Source organism: Camponotus vicinus, unplaced genomic scaffold (genome assembly GCF_025532165.1).
Source record: "Camponotus vicinus isolate PSW18456_S1 unplaced genomic scaffold, iyCamVici1.0 SCAF_13, whole genome shotgun sequence".
NCBI classification, from domain to species: Eukaryota; Metazoa; Arthropoda; class Insecta; order Hymenoptera; family Formicidae; genus Camponotus; species Camponotus vicinus.
The window spans coordinates 8,139,717-8,157,878 of NW_028141949.1; the positions used below are offsets into that span (position 1 = coordinate 8,139,717).

Genomic DNA, 18,162 nt, shown 5'->3' on the forward strand with positions numbered 1-18,162 from the left:
CGAAATCTACTTGAAACATTGAAATTAGAAACACTTAGCATAGCAAAAACCGATTACGTTAATAATGTTCCATGGGATAATATTAAAATACAACTTCGATTGATACTCCTTGACGTACCCACCAAAATAATAATATGTAATGGATTAATTAAATATCCTCCTAAAGATTTACGCCCTGTTATAATCGGCGAGATGTACTGTCCGCCAACAGGGGGACATCGTGGCGTTACTAAAACATATCATAGAATAAAACATAATTATTACTGGGAAAATTTAAAATCCGATATTCAAAAATATATACAACAATGTCTACAATGCCAATTAAAGAAATTAGTCCGAGTAAAAACCAAGCAACCTATGATAATCACCGACACTCCAGGATCTGCTTTCGATAAAGTAGCAATGGATATCGTCGGTCCTTTACCAAAGACCGAGAGAGGCAACGAATATATACTGACGTTACAAGATCAATTAACAAAATTCTGCATGGGAATACCATTGCCAGACCAGACATCTGAAACAATTGCAGAAGTATTCGTAGACCGTTTTATTTGCGTACTTGGATCTCCCAAGGCCATATTAACAGATCAAGGCAGAAATTTTATTAGCGACCTAATGAAAAAATTAGCCAAAGTATTTAAAATCCGTAAATTCCGTACTACCGCCTTCCATCCGCAATCAAACAGATCTTTGGAGAGGTCATATCACGCGCTAGGAGAATATCTTAAACAATATGCTAACGAACAAAAGCAATGGGACCGATGGATAGGACTTGCAATGTTTAATTATAACACAAGCGTGCATGAAGCTACAAAACACACTCCATATGAGTTAGTATTTGGAAAAATAGCAAGAGTCCCTTCAAGTGAGCTTTCAGCACCCGAAGATAGATTAGCGAATTACGATGAATATCTGATAAACCTTGTAACGCAACTACACACCATTCAAGGGAATGCCAGAGAAAATGTGATCGACGCCAAGCATAGATCAAAGAAATATGACAGAAAGATCAATCCTCAAACCTTTAAACCTGGAGATCAAGTATTTTTACTAAAGGGGCCGAAACCGGGAAAATTCAGCGATCATTACACAGGCCCTCATGAAGTTTTAGAAAACTGAATAAAAATAATGTGAGAATAAGAATAAAAAAGAACAGCCGAATAGTACATCCGAATCGGTTGCGAATTTCTTATATTAAACCCACCAATAAACCATCAAGCCATCAAAAGGAATAATAATAATACTAATAATAATAATAAATATAGTAATAAAATTAACAATACTAACAATAGTAACATTAATAAAACTCTTACGGGGAAAGGAAAATGCACGTATACACATAATATTTCTGTTATTATTAGGTAGCAATTAAATAATAAATATAATAATTACACTAACGAAGTAAATGAATAGCAAATAGATACGTTAATTATATCAATATATATGTATGAAAAATTTTCAGATGGATCCCAGGCAAATAGCCACGTTAATATTTTTATTTGTGGAATTACAATCTACTTACGGAATAATAGGCTATGATTGTGGTTCAGCATCCGCTAATATCACTACGTTACTGAACATCGAAGAATGTGATATTCCAAAGCAGTGTAAACTCAAGCAGAGTTTATATTCAGCTACTTCAAATTAACGAATTTGATTCCGTAAAAGTAATACAATGCAAAGTTGAAATTGATCGACTAATCAGAAAATGCGAAATGTTTTCACATTCTATGGATGTATTTAACAGCAAATATTCATTTATACAAGAAGTAACCCGCGAGGCATGCCGCCGTATGCATACTTATGGAACGTTCCAATTAACAGAAACCTATATAACTGGATTAAAATCGAATCAAACCATGACTCGCCCAATAACATTAGCCGGTCATGTCGATTCAGATGGATCATGCTCCGAAAGCGCGTATTCAGATCCATATGGAACGTGGGCGGATGTCGTTGTACTGGGCAGTATTAAAATAACCCTCCAAGATTACGTAGCCGGCGTAAGAATAAACATTAACAAGGTACATCTTAGATCCGGAGTAGCGTGTGAACTTAGCGCTACAAGCTGTTCAGATATAGAAGAAGGAGACACCTTCTGGGATCCCGTACCTGCCGATACTTGCAAATTTTCTAGTTATGGTATATTATACGAGGGGTATGCCGATAAGATAATTGATAGTATGAATCAACAGTCGCAGGTAGCTTATTCGTTAACGACCCAAAATACTATATTCGCATTAACCAGTAGAGGAAAATACATTACCTGTGGATACACTCTTACCCGTGCCGAACAACCAAAATTAATAATCTTTGAAGCTTCACCGGGCGTCGAAATTTTTAAAAAACAGTCAAAAGTATCGAACCTTGATATCTTCACATACATGAATTCTAAATTTGTGTATGTAGAAAGGCATATACGCACACAAATAAACGAATTATATCGAAATATATTATTGCAACAATGTAATCTGGAGCAACAATTACTGCAAAACGCATTACCTATAGCTACTCAATCACCTGACATATTTGCATACTATCTAATGAAAGGACCGGGATACATGGCGTTATTAGCCGGTGAAGTAATTCACATCGTGAAATGCGTACTTGTCGAGATGAGACTCGCCCAAACAGAATATTGCTACAATCAACTCCCTGTACTGAGGGGAAATCAAACGTACTTCTTCACGCCACAAACGCACGTGTTACTGCGACAAGGGACGCAAATTGCATGTAACGCATTCGCACCTGCCATGTATTTGCTAGGAGACTCGTGGTATAAACTTATGCCAAAACCAATAGATACAGTACCGCCCATCATTATGAAACCTTTAACTAAACCAACTTGGAAATATGTTAGCCCCGGATCACTCGCCATCAGTGGGATATACACCGAGAACGATCTTGAGGATCTTAAAGACCACATTATGTTTCCTGCCGAAAGGCCTGCCGTGTTCAACACCATTGCAAGGGGAGTAATGGGGAGACCCACGTCCTTGCAAGGAGGCTCAATCTCTAACCTGCTAGACAAAAATGCAATAGAGAAAATAGCCGTTTCCACATGGGAAAAATTTTGGAAAAGGTTTCTAATCTTTGGAAATATTAGCGCCGGAATCATGGGAATATATTCAGCCGCGAGAATTTTCAAATTAATATTGGATACGTTAGTGCATGGCTATGCCTTACACACAGTGTACGGATGGTCCATATACCTCCTAGGGGCCATCTGGGATTCCCTTACTCAACTTTTATTACATCTGAAATTGAAACAACCATCGTATACTAACCAGCCAACCGCACCGACTGCCGAAGATTCACACAAAAATAAACATCCCGCTGATACCGAAGCCTATATAGGGCCCTCTGACCACGTTTACCCATCTCTCTCTCTCTGAAGGAGAATTGTAATTTTACATTACAACTTAAGGAGTGAAGGTTCGAGCATACCGCTAGAAACCTCCTCCCACTCTCTCTCTCTTCAATCTTCTGCCACTGTTTCATTCTCCTTCAAACTCAATTAAATAAAGACAAACTTACAACTGATTGGATAAACTAACTTCTTTGTAGAAAAATGGAACCAGCGCCCATTGACACAGAAAGTCTTACGCGTTCTCATCTGGAAGTCTTTATCCTCCGGGTCGTGTCTCCTCTGTTATTTTGGGTCCGATTGAAAAATGGCGACCAGGACCTACAAGAGATGGAAGAAGAACTTGCTCTCCGCATGTCACGAAGGAGCAAGTTCTTAATCTGCTACCCGGATGATATAACGCTAGACATGGACGTCGTTGTCAAAGAAGGTAATGGCTGGCGACGAGGATGGGTGGAGAAAATCAGCCGGGCATCCAGTATGGTTAGAGTACGTCTAGGAGATCATTGCTGGTCAACCTGGCGACCAATGTACGAGATCTATCGCCTAGAAGACAGATTTCGAGAACTCCCGTGGCAAGCTTTTGCGTGCGGACTCGCCTACACTGGGTCGCCTAATAATGCAACGACATGGCCAAAAAAAATCCGAGAACTCTGCCGGCTCTTGGCTGAAGGTCACACCGGCTGGATTAATATAATATTGCCCTTGGGAAGAGGATTCGCCCTCGTCAAACTTACAATACAGGGAGAAAACAACGGAGAAACCTACAACTTCAGAGATATATTAATCAAGCTAGGACACGTGGAATTGAGCACTCGAGTAACAAGAGACGTATACCCCGCAGTATGAAAAAAAAAACACAAAAGAGAACACACAAAATATAATAAAAACAGAATAAAACATAATAAACGCATATCTCAACCATATATGCACACACACACACATATATATATATATATACAGGGTGAGCCATTTTAATTAACGCACGCAATTATTTCGGAAACAAAGCATTTTAGAGAAAAATGTTTCAGACAAAAGTTTTATGGTTTCGAGGGGGCCATAAGATGGTATCATTGGTTTGACCTTGAAGAGTTATTTGAAGGTCACATGAAGGTCACCTTCAATTTCTTAAATGGAACCTACTATTTGTCATTGCATATTCTTGTAGCTTATCTCGAGAGCTTTCCAAAACACTATAATTAAGTACCTTTTCGTTAAGTACTTTTTGAGTTATGAGGCTTGAAATAATTTCTTAATTTTACATAAACCGTAAAATATCTTGTAAAATATTCATTTTTCGATTATCTTACCTTAATACTTTTACGTACAAAATAATGAGAGGAATCAATTGGTGTAAAGAAAACACATAGTTGTTTTGAAGAAAAAATATGTAATTTGCAATTAACAATTCCATATTTTTTCTTCAAAACAACTATGTGTTTTCTTTACATCAATTGATTGCTCTCATTATTTTGTACGTAAAAGTATTAAGGTAAGATAATCGAAAAATGAATATTTTACAAGATATTTTACGGTTTATGTAAAATTAAGAAATTATTTCAAGCCTCATAACTCAAAAAGTACTTAACGAAAAGGTACTTAATTATAGTGTTTTGGAAAGCTCTCGAGATAAGCTACAAGAATATGCAATGACAAATAGTAGGTTCCATTTAAGAAATTGAAGGTGACCTTCATGTGACCTTCAAATAACTCTTCAAGGTCAAACCAACGATACCATCTTATGGCCCCCTCGAAACCATAAAACTTTTGTCTGAAACATTTTTCTCTAAAATGCTTTGTTTCCGAAATAATTGCGTGCGTTAATTAAAATGGCTCACCCTGTATACAGGGTGTCCTAGACCACCCGTACAACCCTTTTTTTTTCAAAAACTAAGCATTTTAGAGAAAAACGTTTTCGACAAAAGTTGTATGGTTTCGAGGGGGCCATAAGATGGTACCATTGGTTTGACCTTGAAGAGTCATTTGAAGGTCACGTGAAGGTCACTTCAATTTTTTTAAATGAAACACCCTATATATTTTTGCACATTCTTGTAGCTTATCTCGATAGCTTTCCAAAACACTATAATTAAGTACCTTTTCGTTAAGTACTTTTTGAGTTATGAGGTTTGAAGTAATTTCTTAATTTTACATAAACCGTAAAATATCTTGTAAAATATTCATTTTTCGATTATCTTACCTTAATACTTTTACGTACAAAATAATGAGAGAAATCAATTGGTGTAAAGAAAACACATAGTTGTTTTGAAGAAAAAATATGTAATTTGCAATTAACAATTCCATATTTTTTCTTAGAAACAACTATGTGTTTTCTTTACACCAATTGATTCCTCTCATTATTTTATACATAAAAGTATTAAGGTAAGATAATCGAAAAATGAATATTTTACAAGATATTTTACGATTTATGTACAATTAAGAAATTACTTCAAGCCTCATAACTCAAAAGGTACTTAACGAAAAGGTACTTAATTATAGTGTTTTGGAAAGCTATCGAGATAAGCTACAAGAATGTGCAAAAATATATAGGGTGTTCCATTTAAAAAAATTGAAGTGACCTTCACGTGACCTTCAAATGACTCTTCAAGATCAAACCAATGATACCATCTTATGGCCCCCTCGAAACCAAACAACTTTTGTCCAAAACGTTTTTCTCTAAAATGCTTAGTTTTTGAAAGAAAAGGGATGTACGGGTGGTCTAGGACACCCTGTATATTGAATATTATAATTACATATATATATATTATACGTATTGCGTACTTAGTGTTCACAAAACCATTACGCATAAAGTACATTAGGATCACTTAGTCACGTTATACAGGGCGATCCCGAAAAACGATCCGTCTATAAAATGACGTATTCCTGACACCATTCTAAGACAATTTTTCCTTTACCAAAATTTGATTTGAAGCGTAGTTTTTGAATTATTAAAGGAAGTAGTTAACGTATGACGGGTCGAATACAAGAGGCAGGCAAGGGTGGCGCGATTCACCGTCAGACGCGGGTGCTTACGCGGGGCGCCTGCTGCGATCAGCTGGTCGCTATACACATACAGACACACATGCGAACACATACATTCTCTCTCTGTCAGTCTGTCTGTCTCTCTCTCTCTCTCTCATTCGCTCACTCACCTGCATTTTTTTTTTTACGAGAGAGGGGAAAATGCATTTTATGCATACCCACCGGTCGATCCAGTGAGTTATGTGGGACTCGAGTACCAAGTCGAATTACCAACTCGGTACTCCCTACCCACTAAAAACCCCTCTCTTTTCACGAATTTCCTTTGACACACTGTCCCTCTGACTTCCCGAGATCTGTTTTCACATAACGTCAAAAAATAGTTATCATTACCTTGTTCGATGACTTTTGATGTATTGCTGTAATTGCTTGAAGGAGAAATGTATTTTCCGATACGTTCTCAAATTTAACGTAGATATCACGTTGCAAAAGACAAGAAATCCACACTAAATTATTAACTGAAAGTTTTTCTTCTTTCATGAACTGTATTCTTTTATAAACTTTAACGTAATCACATTTATTTACTCACTCGATGAGACGAGAAATTTACTAATGACTCTATCACTAATCATTATTAATCACTGTCGAATAATAACTGTTGGCAATTAAAAATCACTCGATGAAAGAAACACGCGCGGACACGTTACTACACGACGCGACGACGCGACAATGCGACGATAATTACTCGGCGACTGCAAGCAGTTTTTTGTCATGGTAGGTTGCGGTAGGTTAAGGTACTACTGGCGCTATCGAACGCAATCATGTGTTCGATTGAAGAATGCGGTAAACATAATAAACATTTAACATATTAATATTATTATTATCATGAATGTGTGTGATATCACAAAAAATATGGAATTGTTAATTGCAAATTACATATTTTTTCTTCAAAACAACTATGTGTTTTCTTTACACCAATTGATTCCTCTCATTATTTTGTACGTACAAGTATTAAGGTAAGATAATCGAAAAATGAATATTTTACTAGATATTTTACGGTTTATGTAGAATTAAGAAATTATTTCAAGCCTCATAACTCAAAAAGTACTTAACGAAAAGGTACTTAATTATAGTGTTTTGGAAAGCTCTCGATGTCAGCTACAAGAATGTGCAAAAGTATATAGGGTATTCCATTTAAGAAATTTAAGGTGACCTTTATGTGACCTTCAAATGACTGTTCAAGGTCAAATCATTGTCACCATCTTATGGCCCCCTCGAAACCAAACAACTTTTGTCTGAAATATTTTTCTCTCCCGGGCTTGGTTTTCGAGATATTCGACTGGTCGGATTAAAATGAAACACCCTGTATATACAGGGATTAGCAAAAGTGTGGAAACCCCTTATTTCGAAAAATACGCATATAAAAAAAAAATGTTTCATACAAAAGTTATAGGGTTTTATGTGGCGCATTACACAGCAACATTATTATGACCTCGAATAGCGTTGTCAAGGTTATGTGAAGGTCACCTCCAACTTTTTAAATGGGACACCCTATACGCTTTTGCATATTCTTGTAGCTTATCTCGAGAGCTTTCCAAAACACTATAACTAAGTTAGTTTTCATTAAGTACTTTCCGAGTTATGAGGCTTGAAATCATTTCTTAATTTTACATAAACCATAAAATATCTTGTAAAATATTCATTTTTCGATTATCTTACCTTAATACTTTTACGTACAAAATAATGAGAGCAATCAATTGATGTAAAGAAAACACATAGTTGTTTTGAAGAAAAAATATGTAATTTGCAATTAACAATTGCGGGACGGAGGGGATTTCGGAGGCAGCGCGAGCAATATTATATTACCTATCCGGTTGATAAACGATATAAATAGTATTGCATATACCGATGTCCGGTTTATAAACAATATAAACAGCAGCATTTCTTTGAAAGACAACGAACGCGTGCGAGAGAGAGGGAACGATAGCGCGAGGAGAACGCGTACGAGAGAGAGAAAAAAGGTAAAGACTTATAACTAGCGCAAAGGATGGAAATATGTTCGAAGAAATTACGTCATGATTTAGTAAACTTGAAACTCTTTATTCTTCTTTTTATACATATTTTTCTTATGTACTATGAACTAAAAACTAAAGCTGCCAGCTCGCAATCGACGAGTTGATGCTTGTTGAAAGCGTCATTCGCGCGTATTACATTCGATACTTTTTTAGGATCCGTTACAGTGGACGCGATATTGGAGAATTGCGTACCCTTGACATCAACTGTTTCGATAATTTTATCCAATCGAGCGAAAGTTACATCTATGCAACCATCGAGATCGAACATACGATGTAACGTCGATTCGATCATCATCATGCGTACATCTGAAGATTCGAGACTTATGAGTTTAGCATCGTAATTGTATGAACGTTGCACTGTTAGCGGTCCAACACTTATAAAACTGTAGATGTCTTGAGAGCCGTTCCGAAGGAAATTTTGAATATTATGACGTTGCTCGTAGAGTCCCTTCCACGTTTCGAGAGATAATATCAGTTCCTTTCCCCGATGATCTCCTATGGCAATCTCCACGTAACTCGGCGGACCCACGTTGATACCAATTTCGAGGAATTTGAATTCCGTAGCTGTCAATGCGTATCGTCTACCTAGTATACGAACCGCACGACGCTCCAATGAAATACTACGGGAAAAATTAAAATTAAATAATAGTAATAATAATACAATTTGTAAAAAATATAAAAACAGAAAGAAGTTAAACGAAACTTACTCGTCACATTTGTTTTCAAACGATGGAGTTTTATCACGACTCCGCACGTAATTATTCACGCGTCTTCCGATGCCGCCGCTGCTGCTGCTGCTTCTTTCAACGTAGTACATTTCTCTGGGGGGTTATGAAAAGTGAACCACGAACGGTTAACGCGACACTGATCGTACAGGAATTAATCGAGTATACGTGACGCTCATCTTCCAAAAGTATAATGTGGTGGGGGATCAATGCTTCTAACGCTCTGAAATTTAGGAGAAGGGGGAGACGGCGCTTGGACAAAAGAATTCTTAGAAACGCAAGGAAAGGATTAGGGTGGGGAAATAAGAGATAACACATATTAATGTTTATATATTTTATTTTTCTTGCAATTGTTTCTGGCGTTGCGACCACCAGTTAAATATTTTGAATACATTTTGTAATGCGCAATTCTTAACATGTTTTCCACATCGCATACTATTGGTAATATCTAATTTATTTAGAGAATCAATATCTTCGTAATCTGCATCCAAGGTTTCAATAATATAGCCGTTTCCCGCATCGCCTAGTATATCGGTCAGCCATTTTCGCTTTTCAAGTCCTTTAACGTACACGACAGACGATTCTTCTTCTTCCTTTTCGTATATCGTACCAACGATAGCTGTTATAATTACGCTGAGCCAAGCCATACGAAACGTTTCCGACTTCCCATTGTAATCCGTGATGATTTCTAATCACCCATGAGACTTGATATCGCTCAGATTTTGTAAGCACGCTCCACGGTACAGGACTTGCGAAAAAGTAATGCGAGAGAACATATCCCTTTCTCAGAACCGCAGCTTCCTTCACGACAAAATTTCTCCCGACAATAAATCCTTGCAGATCCACAAACGTTGGTACGGACATGACGAGATCTCTCGTCGAGAGGAATGACGAAACTCTAAAACCAACGTCTCGCAACACTTTGATTTACATATCCTGCTCCTCTTCCTCTCTCTCTTGTGTCGCGAACACTTAGGTGATTTTGCGTACAACGTTGGTCAACGGATTGTACTGGATCACGCGATCGTGTATGATGAGACAGTACGCAGTGGTATTCGTCGGCACGTTCTCCTTACACTCTAATTCCAATCTCACATCCACGGTTGCGCTCTTGACCGATTCGTTTTGTCGAGAACAATCGATAATCACGAACGAACCGTTACGTAGAAACATCGAGACGGTGAGACTCAGCTCGAGATACTCGTATCCGTAATAATTCTTGCAGAAGCGCGTGTATGTGTCGTACAGAATGGACCATCTGTTTTTATCGAAATCCAGGTTCATATCGTCGTACGGATAACATTCCGAGTTCAGATAGAGTTTCACGTTGATCAATTTGCAGTCGTCGAATCGACTCGTATCCTCAGACATAACATTCTTCCGGCCTGTTTGCTGAGCGAAGACAACGTAGCGTGGTTTCTCCAGCTGAGTCGCGGTCTTAATGGCCCACGAATGCTTGGTTGTACACTGCAATAGCGGATACTCGTACAGATCCCACGAGCGAAAACCCATGCTGAGATATCGTCCGCTTTCCAGAGCACGCAGCATCGACAGTTTTTCGATCTCGCTCAACAGCACGTGTGGCATTCGCCATTGTAACTTGAATATGTTGATCGCAGGCTCCAGCGTCGAATCTCCAAGCAGACAATTGTTGTCGTTGCGCGATCGTATTAAGATCAATTCGTGACGAGCGTTAATCACCACGCGTTTGTAATCCTCGCAAAATCTCAATAACATGTAGAGCGGTACGCAAAAATTGAAGTGTCCATTCGCATTGGTCGACGCATCCCAGCCGGCGTTCCTCATAATCACGCTTCTATCGGATGATACCGTTACATAGTTTTTGAGCGTAGTAGTTATTCCTACGTTTCTATTGCGATCAATCTCAACGCCATCGAGTTCGTATCGAATCTCATCGAACATGAATGCGACGCAATTATTTCCCAGTGCCACATCAGCTCCTCCGTCAGCTGGTGGTCTGTTTTCCGTTAGTTCTCCCTCGATGTATAGGAAACTCTCATACGGCAACGTATACAGATCCTGTTGTTGTATGGGTATTCTTATCTTGTCACTGTATCCGAACGTTGTATTGGCGAACGGGTTGTACGTGTGAGTCTCGATCTTGACGATACGATCGTCGAAGGTTGGCGCGTCACCGATGTTGAGGATGTCGGTCATCGTTCAGCTGTTTCGCACCGCGAATCCCAAAGATTGTAAAAACGCAACGTTCGATGCACTGAGTTTCTTTTTCTTGGATGATTGGATATTGGCGAACGTCGACATTGTTGTTGTTGTCGCTGGCCTCGTAAAGATTGCGTTATCTCTCATTCGATCCGTTCAACACGAGCATCTCATACGTCGCATACGTACGTTATCGCCATAACCGTCATAAGTGCAATCTTACGGTGATCTCTTCTCCTCGAAAATCGAGCAATCGTCCGTTCTGGTCGACAACGCGTAACGTTAAATCCGTAATGCTCCGCGCGATGATCGGCAGGTAAATGATCTGCGCCGGCGTTTCCGATATCTTATATCCCGGTGGTACCTTCGGTGAAAATTCATGTATCGTATGAACGAGTTTACCGTTGTTGTACGCGCCCGCGGTCACTCTACGCGGATAATATTCACGTTGATAATGTTAATCGGCATGTTCGATTCGTACCATTTTCGCGGCTCGAGAATACGATTCGAGAATCCTAGCAATCCAATGTTGTTGGGCTTGCTAAAATTTATTCTGTATGCGCATTTGATCTCGCTCCTCATCGTATTGTAATTAGCGCGGAGCACTATCGGATATTCTCCATCTTCATAGTCACCGTCGTCAATGTGTTTCTTATCGCGATGTTTCCGTGAAATTGCATGTTTCAAAAATGCATGTATATCTCGCAATTCGTAATTTCCGCGTCGTCTTTGCCAAAGTAAAATTTATTATTCGAGGAATTCACATTCGGTATCGTGTGATAAGTCTCAAAATCCGTTAGACCGAGCTCGTATGCATCGTCGCCCAAATCTACGGCGGGAAAGAAGTTTGCCGCGAGAACGCTACTCTTCCCAGTCAACGTGAATGTCATAGACATGTCGGCAAAACTGTTTAACGAATACTGAATTAAATAGCGCAATATCAGTCTTTAAATTCGCATGCATCGACCGTTCGAAGAAACTGCAAGCACAATTGTCCGCAGATGCTCTGATCGTAAGTTTGAACAGGTGTGTGATTGTACTGTATCTTCGTTACGTTTCGTCCGAAATATCGCACCAATTCATTCGGTGGTCGAAGATTGCCGAAACTGTCGAAATATACGACACGATCTCCCCTCTTTGCGTACGCTACCCAATGAGTACCTGGTCCTTCGACGCTATCCAAATTTACGATACCGCTCTTTTCGATATACAGGGCGATCCTGAAAAACGATCCGTCTATAAAATGACATATTCCTGACACCATTCTAAGACAATTTTTTCCTTTACCAAAATTTGATTTGAAGCGTAGTTTTTGAATTATGAGCAAAAATAGTTAGTAAATCACGCGTCGGGTACAGAAGGCAGGCAGGAGCGGCGCGGCGTGCCGCGAGCGCGGGCGCAGCTAACCGCCCGACGGGTGATTATCACCGCATGAGTCGCTAACTATTTTATCTTATAACATAAAATTATACTTTAAATAAAATTTTGGTAAAGAAGAAAATGTCTTAGAATTACGTCAGAAATACGTGTTCCTTAAAATAACGTTATTTTAATAATGAAAAGTTGTTCCGGATCGCCGGCCGTCCGACGTTGCAATCAGCTGATTGCTACACGCGATGTGTGTATGGCGGAGTGTGTGCGTAAGAGAGAGAGAGAGAGAGAGAGAGAGAGAGAGAGAGAGAGAGAGAGAGAGAGAGAGAGAGAGGAGGGTAGGAGGGACAGACATTCATACACACGCACGCACTTTTTTTCTCGCTCTCTTTCTCTCTTTTACGCAACACTCATACACTCTCTCATTCAGTCTCTCACTCACACTCTCTCGGTCACTTACTCACTCACTCACCTGCTTACCCACTTGCTCACTCACCTTGTAGCAGCGTAGCGAATCTTCATGCTATGTATTGTTGTTATCTGCTGCACGGTTATGATTGCTAGAGATGCGCGACACATCGAAATTTTTTCGATTATTAGTCTCACACTCGATTGACACAATACAGATTACACGATAACGAGTTTACTGTTTATTCACTCACTATTGATTTATCGATACCAAAAATTACTTTCAAAGAAACGCGAATGCAAACAGCACATGACTCGACGCGAAGCGACGGACCGCGGAGACTGCGCGACCACAAGAGTTATGTTGCCAGAAACGCGACACGCGACATCTAACAAACGACTTGCGCGTGGCGCGTGATTGACGCGAGATAAGACGAACGATCGGCTAAAACCTTCGCATTGCGAATGCGGTAGAAAACATGAAACGTATAATGACATACTTAAAAAATTAATTATTTATTATAAATAATAACTATTTTTAATTATAATAAATAATTATTATTTTAAAAAGCATGTGTTGTACGTTATTACGTTTTCGAAATTATTGCATTCACGATGCGAAGATTTAAGTCAATCGCAAGAATAATGTAATTTTAATTACAATAATGTAATTTTAATGAAACGCAAGTCGTTTGTTAGATGTCGCGTGTCGTGTTTCTGGCAACATAACTCTTGTGGTCGCGCAGTCTCCGCGGTCCGTCGCTTCGCGTCGAGTCATGTGCTGTTTGCATTCGCGTTTCTTTGAAAGTAATTTTTGGTATCGATAAATCAATAGTGAGTGAATAAACAGTAAACTCGTTATCGTGTAATCTGTATTGTGTCAATCGAGTGTGAGACTAATAATCGAAAAAATTTCGATGTGTCGCGCATCTCTAGCAATCATAACCGTGCAGCAGATAACAACAATACATAGCATGAAGATTCGCTACGCTGCTACAAGGTGAGTGAGCAAGTGGGTAAGCAGGTGAGTGAGTGAGTGAGTGACCGAGAGAGTGTGAGTGAGAGACTGAATGAGAGAGTGTATGAGTGTTGCGTAAAAGAGAGAAAGAGAGCGAGAAAAAAAGTGCGTGCGTGTGTATGAATGTCTGTCCCTCCTACCCTCCCTCTCTCTCTCTCTCTCTCTCTCTCTCTCTCTCTCTCTCTCTTACGCACACACTCCGCCATACACACATCGCGTGTAGCAATCAGCTGATTGCAACGTCGGACGGCCGGCGATCCGGAACAACTTTTCATTATTAAAATAACGTTATTTTAAGGAACACGTATTTCTGACGTAATTCTAAGACATTTTCTTCTTTACCAAAATTTTATTTAAAGCATAATTTTATGTTATAAGATAAAATAGTTAGCGACTCATGCGGTGATAATCACCCGTCGGGCGGTAAGCTGCGCCCGCGCTCGCGACACGCCGCGCCGCTCCTGCCTGCCTTCTGTACCCGACGCGTGATTTACTAACTATTTTTGCTCATAATTCAAAAACTACGCTTCAAATCAAATTTTGGTAAAGGAAAAATTGTCTTAGAATGGTGTCAGGAATACGTCATTTTATAGACGGATCGTTTTTCAGGATCGCCCTGTATACCACCGATCGGTAAAGAGTTGCGCATGAAAACACCTCTAAAATATGGAATGCGCACACGTTTTGCCAGTTGTAGCAATTGTACGTTGGTAGTTGCGCCCTACGGAATTTTTAGCGTCTCTTTGACGTCTTTTTTTTCTTCTCGTTGATGCTCCTCGTCCGTATTTGTAAGGAGCGAGATATAATCCGCGACCTTCCATGGCGCGATTGTGACGTAGCATCCCTTGCAAGTGACGTTGCGCGGCTTTTCAGTCGTTCACCGCCTTCGCTACACCCGTCGCTCCACCGATCAGGAATCCGAGCGCACCCAACATTGGTAGAATCGGCAACACGCCGCCACGTTTCGCTACCGGAAGTATCCGTTTCTTCGCCGTTTTTTTCTTCGTCTTCGTCTTCGTCCTCTTCAGACCCATACCGAGCTTCGTCTTGGCTTTCATCGCTGCCCAGACAGCTGTGGCGGCGGCTCTCTCACGGAGAGTCGAATCTCTCGCACCGATGCGATTTCGCGCTTTCTCGGCGTGTATCCTATCCGCCGCGTGTCTCTCGGTGAGATCGTTGCTCCGAGAGTATGCTATATCGTGTTCACGACACGCCGCGTCCAATGGATTGATACCTCGATCGCCTCTGGCTAATCGCTTCCGCAACCGCGTGCCTGGACCGCAAAACTGATAGCCGGGAATATGGAATTCGATCGGAAGCGCGTTTATCGCACGATTTAAGAGACCGCTGCCTCTCATAATTCTCGCGGACATTCGTAGCAATCTTTTATTAACGGTGGCGGACCGTCGATGTGCGCTCGCTGCCACGGCTGATTGTAATGTCGCATGCACGAACGATATTGTCGAACCTCCGAATCAGCCTTTATATATTCTGGAAGCTTGTCCCACAATCGTTCCACGTAATCACCAAAATTTTGCAGTAAAACAATCTTTGGGATATACTGCAGTTGTTCGGCGGTAAGCCGGAAAATGTCTCTTTCATCCGATAGAAGGAGAAACATTTTTGATACTGAGCGGTTTCGAGTCGAGACACCTCTATAAATAGGTCTCCCCCCATCGTGATCATTCGCAAAATTGATTCGAAAGAGAAAACATGCGGTTCGTACGACAACCTTTGACGATACGCATGACGAATTGCGATGACAGATTACGATCAATGCGGGACAACGCGGAGATGCGCAGACACGGTACGATGCTACCGACTACTATACGCGCGATCGTTTGCGGCCCCTTGAATTGCGGTAAAACCAACCTCTGATAAGTCTACTGGAAAGTCCGCACGGTGTACGTTTCGAGAACGTGAACGTGTACTCGAAGTCGCTGCAACAGCCGAAATATCGATATCTGGAGAATTTGTTGACGCCGATCGACGAAATCGGTTACTTTACGTTCTCGAATAACAGGGACGTCATTCCACCGAGCGAGGCACGTCCAAACTCGATTTTCGTCTTCGATGACGTGGCGTGCGACAAGCAAGATACGATAAGAGAGTACTTCTCAATAAATCGTCACTCGAACGTCGACTGCTTCTATCTCTGTCAGACGTACGCGAGAATACCAAAACATCTTATACGCGACAACGCGAACCTGCTGATCTTGTTTAAACAGGACGGTACCAACTTGAAACACGTGTACAACGATCACGTGAATACCGACATGTCGTACGAGGATTTCAGTGAATTATGTCGTACTTGTTGGCAGCAAAAGTATGGATTCCTAGTGATAAATAAGGACAGCTCGCTTACGAACGGGCGATACACAAAAGGATTTAACGTGTTCGCGATACCGCGAAACGATTAGTCGCTGCCGACATTCCGTCGAGAGGGGTGAAACGCTCGACATTCCGTCGACATGGCTGGAAGCGATAATATTCGCGAGCGTGAAAAGATTGCGAGGGAGATTGAGAAAACGAGCGAATCGATTCGCAAGAAACATCGCGCTTTGAAGACCGGTAAGATCGACAACGATATCGCGGTCAAGACCCATTTTGGGCCTATTATCGAGCCACTGCAAAAGATCGCCGACAACTCTAGCTCAGTCGCGGTGAAAAACGAGCCAGAGAGTAACGCTGACGCGAAGATTAAAACGTTACCCATCAAGCGGTACAAGGAGGAAGAGGAAGATGCGACACCGAGAAAGAGGAAACGATTGAAGGCGAATCGTTTATCGACGCCGCGTACATCCGATCTATCGAATGCTTTACTGGATGAACCGCCGATAACCTCTACACCGTCCGCGACAACGAGAATCGTACAACCCACGATACTCGAATCACTCGCAATCGAAAATGTTTTCGAAACCACGGGCAACCCGCTCGAAACATCCGTTCGAAACATGTTACAAACGTCGGAAGGTTAAGAAGTGTTACGAGAGTACTTGGGACCACTGAGACAAAAGTATATGAGCGCTCTCCTTAGTGGCAACGAAAAAAACGAGATCGATCACGTGTACGGTGTCTATTTCGACGAGAATGAAATGCGTCTCGGTAACAAACGATTCGACATTGATAGAGATGACTCTACAATAATTGAAAAAGTGAGGTATATCGGTACACCTGGAATATACGAGTTGATCTTCAAGAGAATTCCCGACGTCATATACACTGAGGACGATATGCAAAAATATAAGAGCATATTAATGGCGACGAGTGCGCATAAACGCAAATATAATGCGCAAGGTCGATTAAATAGCAACAAGGGATACAAGTATAAACAAATAATCGCGCCGTTGATGTCAATCGAATCGAAAAAGAATAAATCCGGAACGGGAGTATTCATGCCTCGCGCGATGACGCTAACCGACAATAAGATCGATTACGTGCACTGGGACGACCCCAACGAGCTAGTGGATCGGCTACGATTGCTCGACGCTTCGCGCCGAGCTGGCCACAACGCTCATGACAACGAGATCCTGTCGATCCTAGAGGAACTTCGCGAAGCTGGCCTTATTATAAATTAAACGGTGTCTCGACGAAACTAATCAGTCGATCGACGTCACTCGCATCGAAAAAAAATGCCTATCAACAAATTTGGATTATTCGAACGGAGAAATGATGCGATCGACACAAGCGATCATTGGAGTAAATTGGTGAAGAGTTACTTGCGTCAAAACGCTCTGTGTCGCGTCGCTACGGACTATGACGCGAGGTCGCGCAAGATTCACCGTGTAGCGCAACCTGAGGCCGATACCGATGCAGTTAACAAACTGTACGTGGAACAATGTGTTAAAACGTTAAAGAATCAACAGAAAGAGTTAGACGAGAAGCTGACTGCGTTCGAGAAGGAGCGAGCTTTGCAGACTGCGATAAACGAGCTTCGGCGTGCGATTAACACTAATTCAGAAACGGCTATCAACCTGTAATGAGCTGTAGTGAACGGCTTAGGAGCGGCTATTGTACAATTATTAAACATCTACAAAGTCT

The 18,162-nt window shown here is 40.8% G+C and overlaps 2 protein-coding genes and 1 pseudogene across 2 annotated transcripts; 2 read left to right on the forward strand and 1 right to left on the reverse strand.

The window, feature by feature from the left end:
- Nucleotides 1–1,859: 1,859 nt before the first annotated feature.
- On the forward strand, nt 1,860–4,216 carry LOC145964668 (uncharacterized). Its single transcript, XM_083087677.1, has 2 exons — nt 1,860–3,277; nt 3,568–4,216. The coding sequence occupies exons 1-2, from the start codon at nt 1,860–1,862 to the stop codon at nt 4,214–4,216; spliced, it is 2,067 nt and encodes a 688-aa protein (XP_082943803.1).
- A 5,899-nt stretch (nt 4,217–10,115) lies between these two features.
- LOC145964669 (uncharacterized) lies at nt 10,116–11,321 on the reverse strand. The gene is made up of 2 exons (XM_083087679.1): nt 11,179–11,321; nt 10,116–11,013 (listed from the first exon to the last, which is right to left on the reverse strand). The coding sequence occupies exons 1-2, from the start codon at nt 11,319–11,321 to the stop codon at nt 10,116–10,118; spliced, it is 1,041 nt and encodes a 346-aa protein (XP_082943805.1).
- Nucleotides 11,322–16,423: 5,102 nt separating this feature from the next.
- LOC145964670 (uncharacterized) lies at nt 16,424–17,916 on the forward strand (annotated as a pseudogene).
- The last annotated feature ends 246 nt before the right edge of the window (nt 17,917–18,162 follow it).

Excerpts from the sequence above, each read along its gene's own strand:
- LOC145964668 (XM_083087677.1), top strand. The coding sequence starts at position 1,860 with ATGACTCGCCCAATAACATTAGCCGGTCATGTCGATTCAGATGGATCA. Across the intron at positions 3,278-3,567 it reads CTGAAATTGAAACAACCATC|AAAAATGGAACCAGCGCCCA; the intron begins GTATACTAACCA and ends ACTTCTTTGTAG.
- LOC145964669 (XM_083087679.1), bottom strand. The coding sequence starts at position 11,321 with ATGACCGACATCCTCAACATCGGTGACGCGCCAACCTTCGACGATCGT. Across the intron at positions 11,014-11,178 it reads CCCATACAACAACAGGATCT|AAACGTAGGAATAACTACTA; the intron begins GTATACGTTGCC and ends TGATCGCAATAG.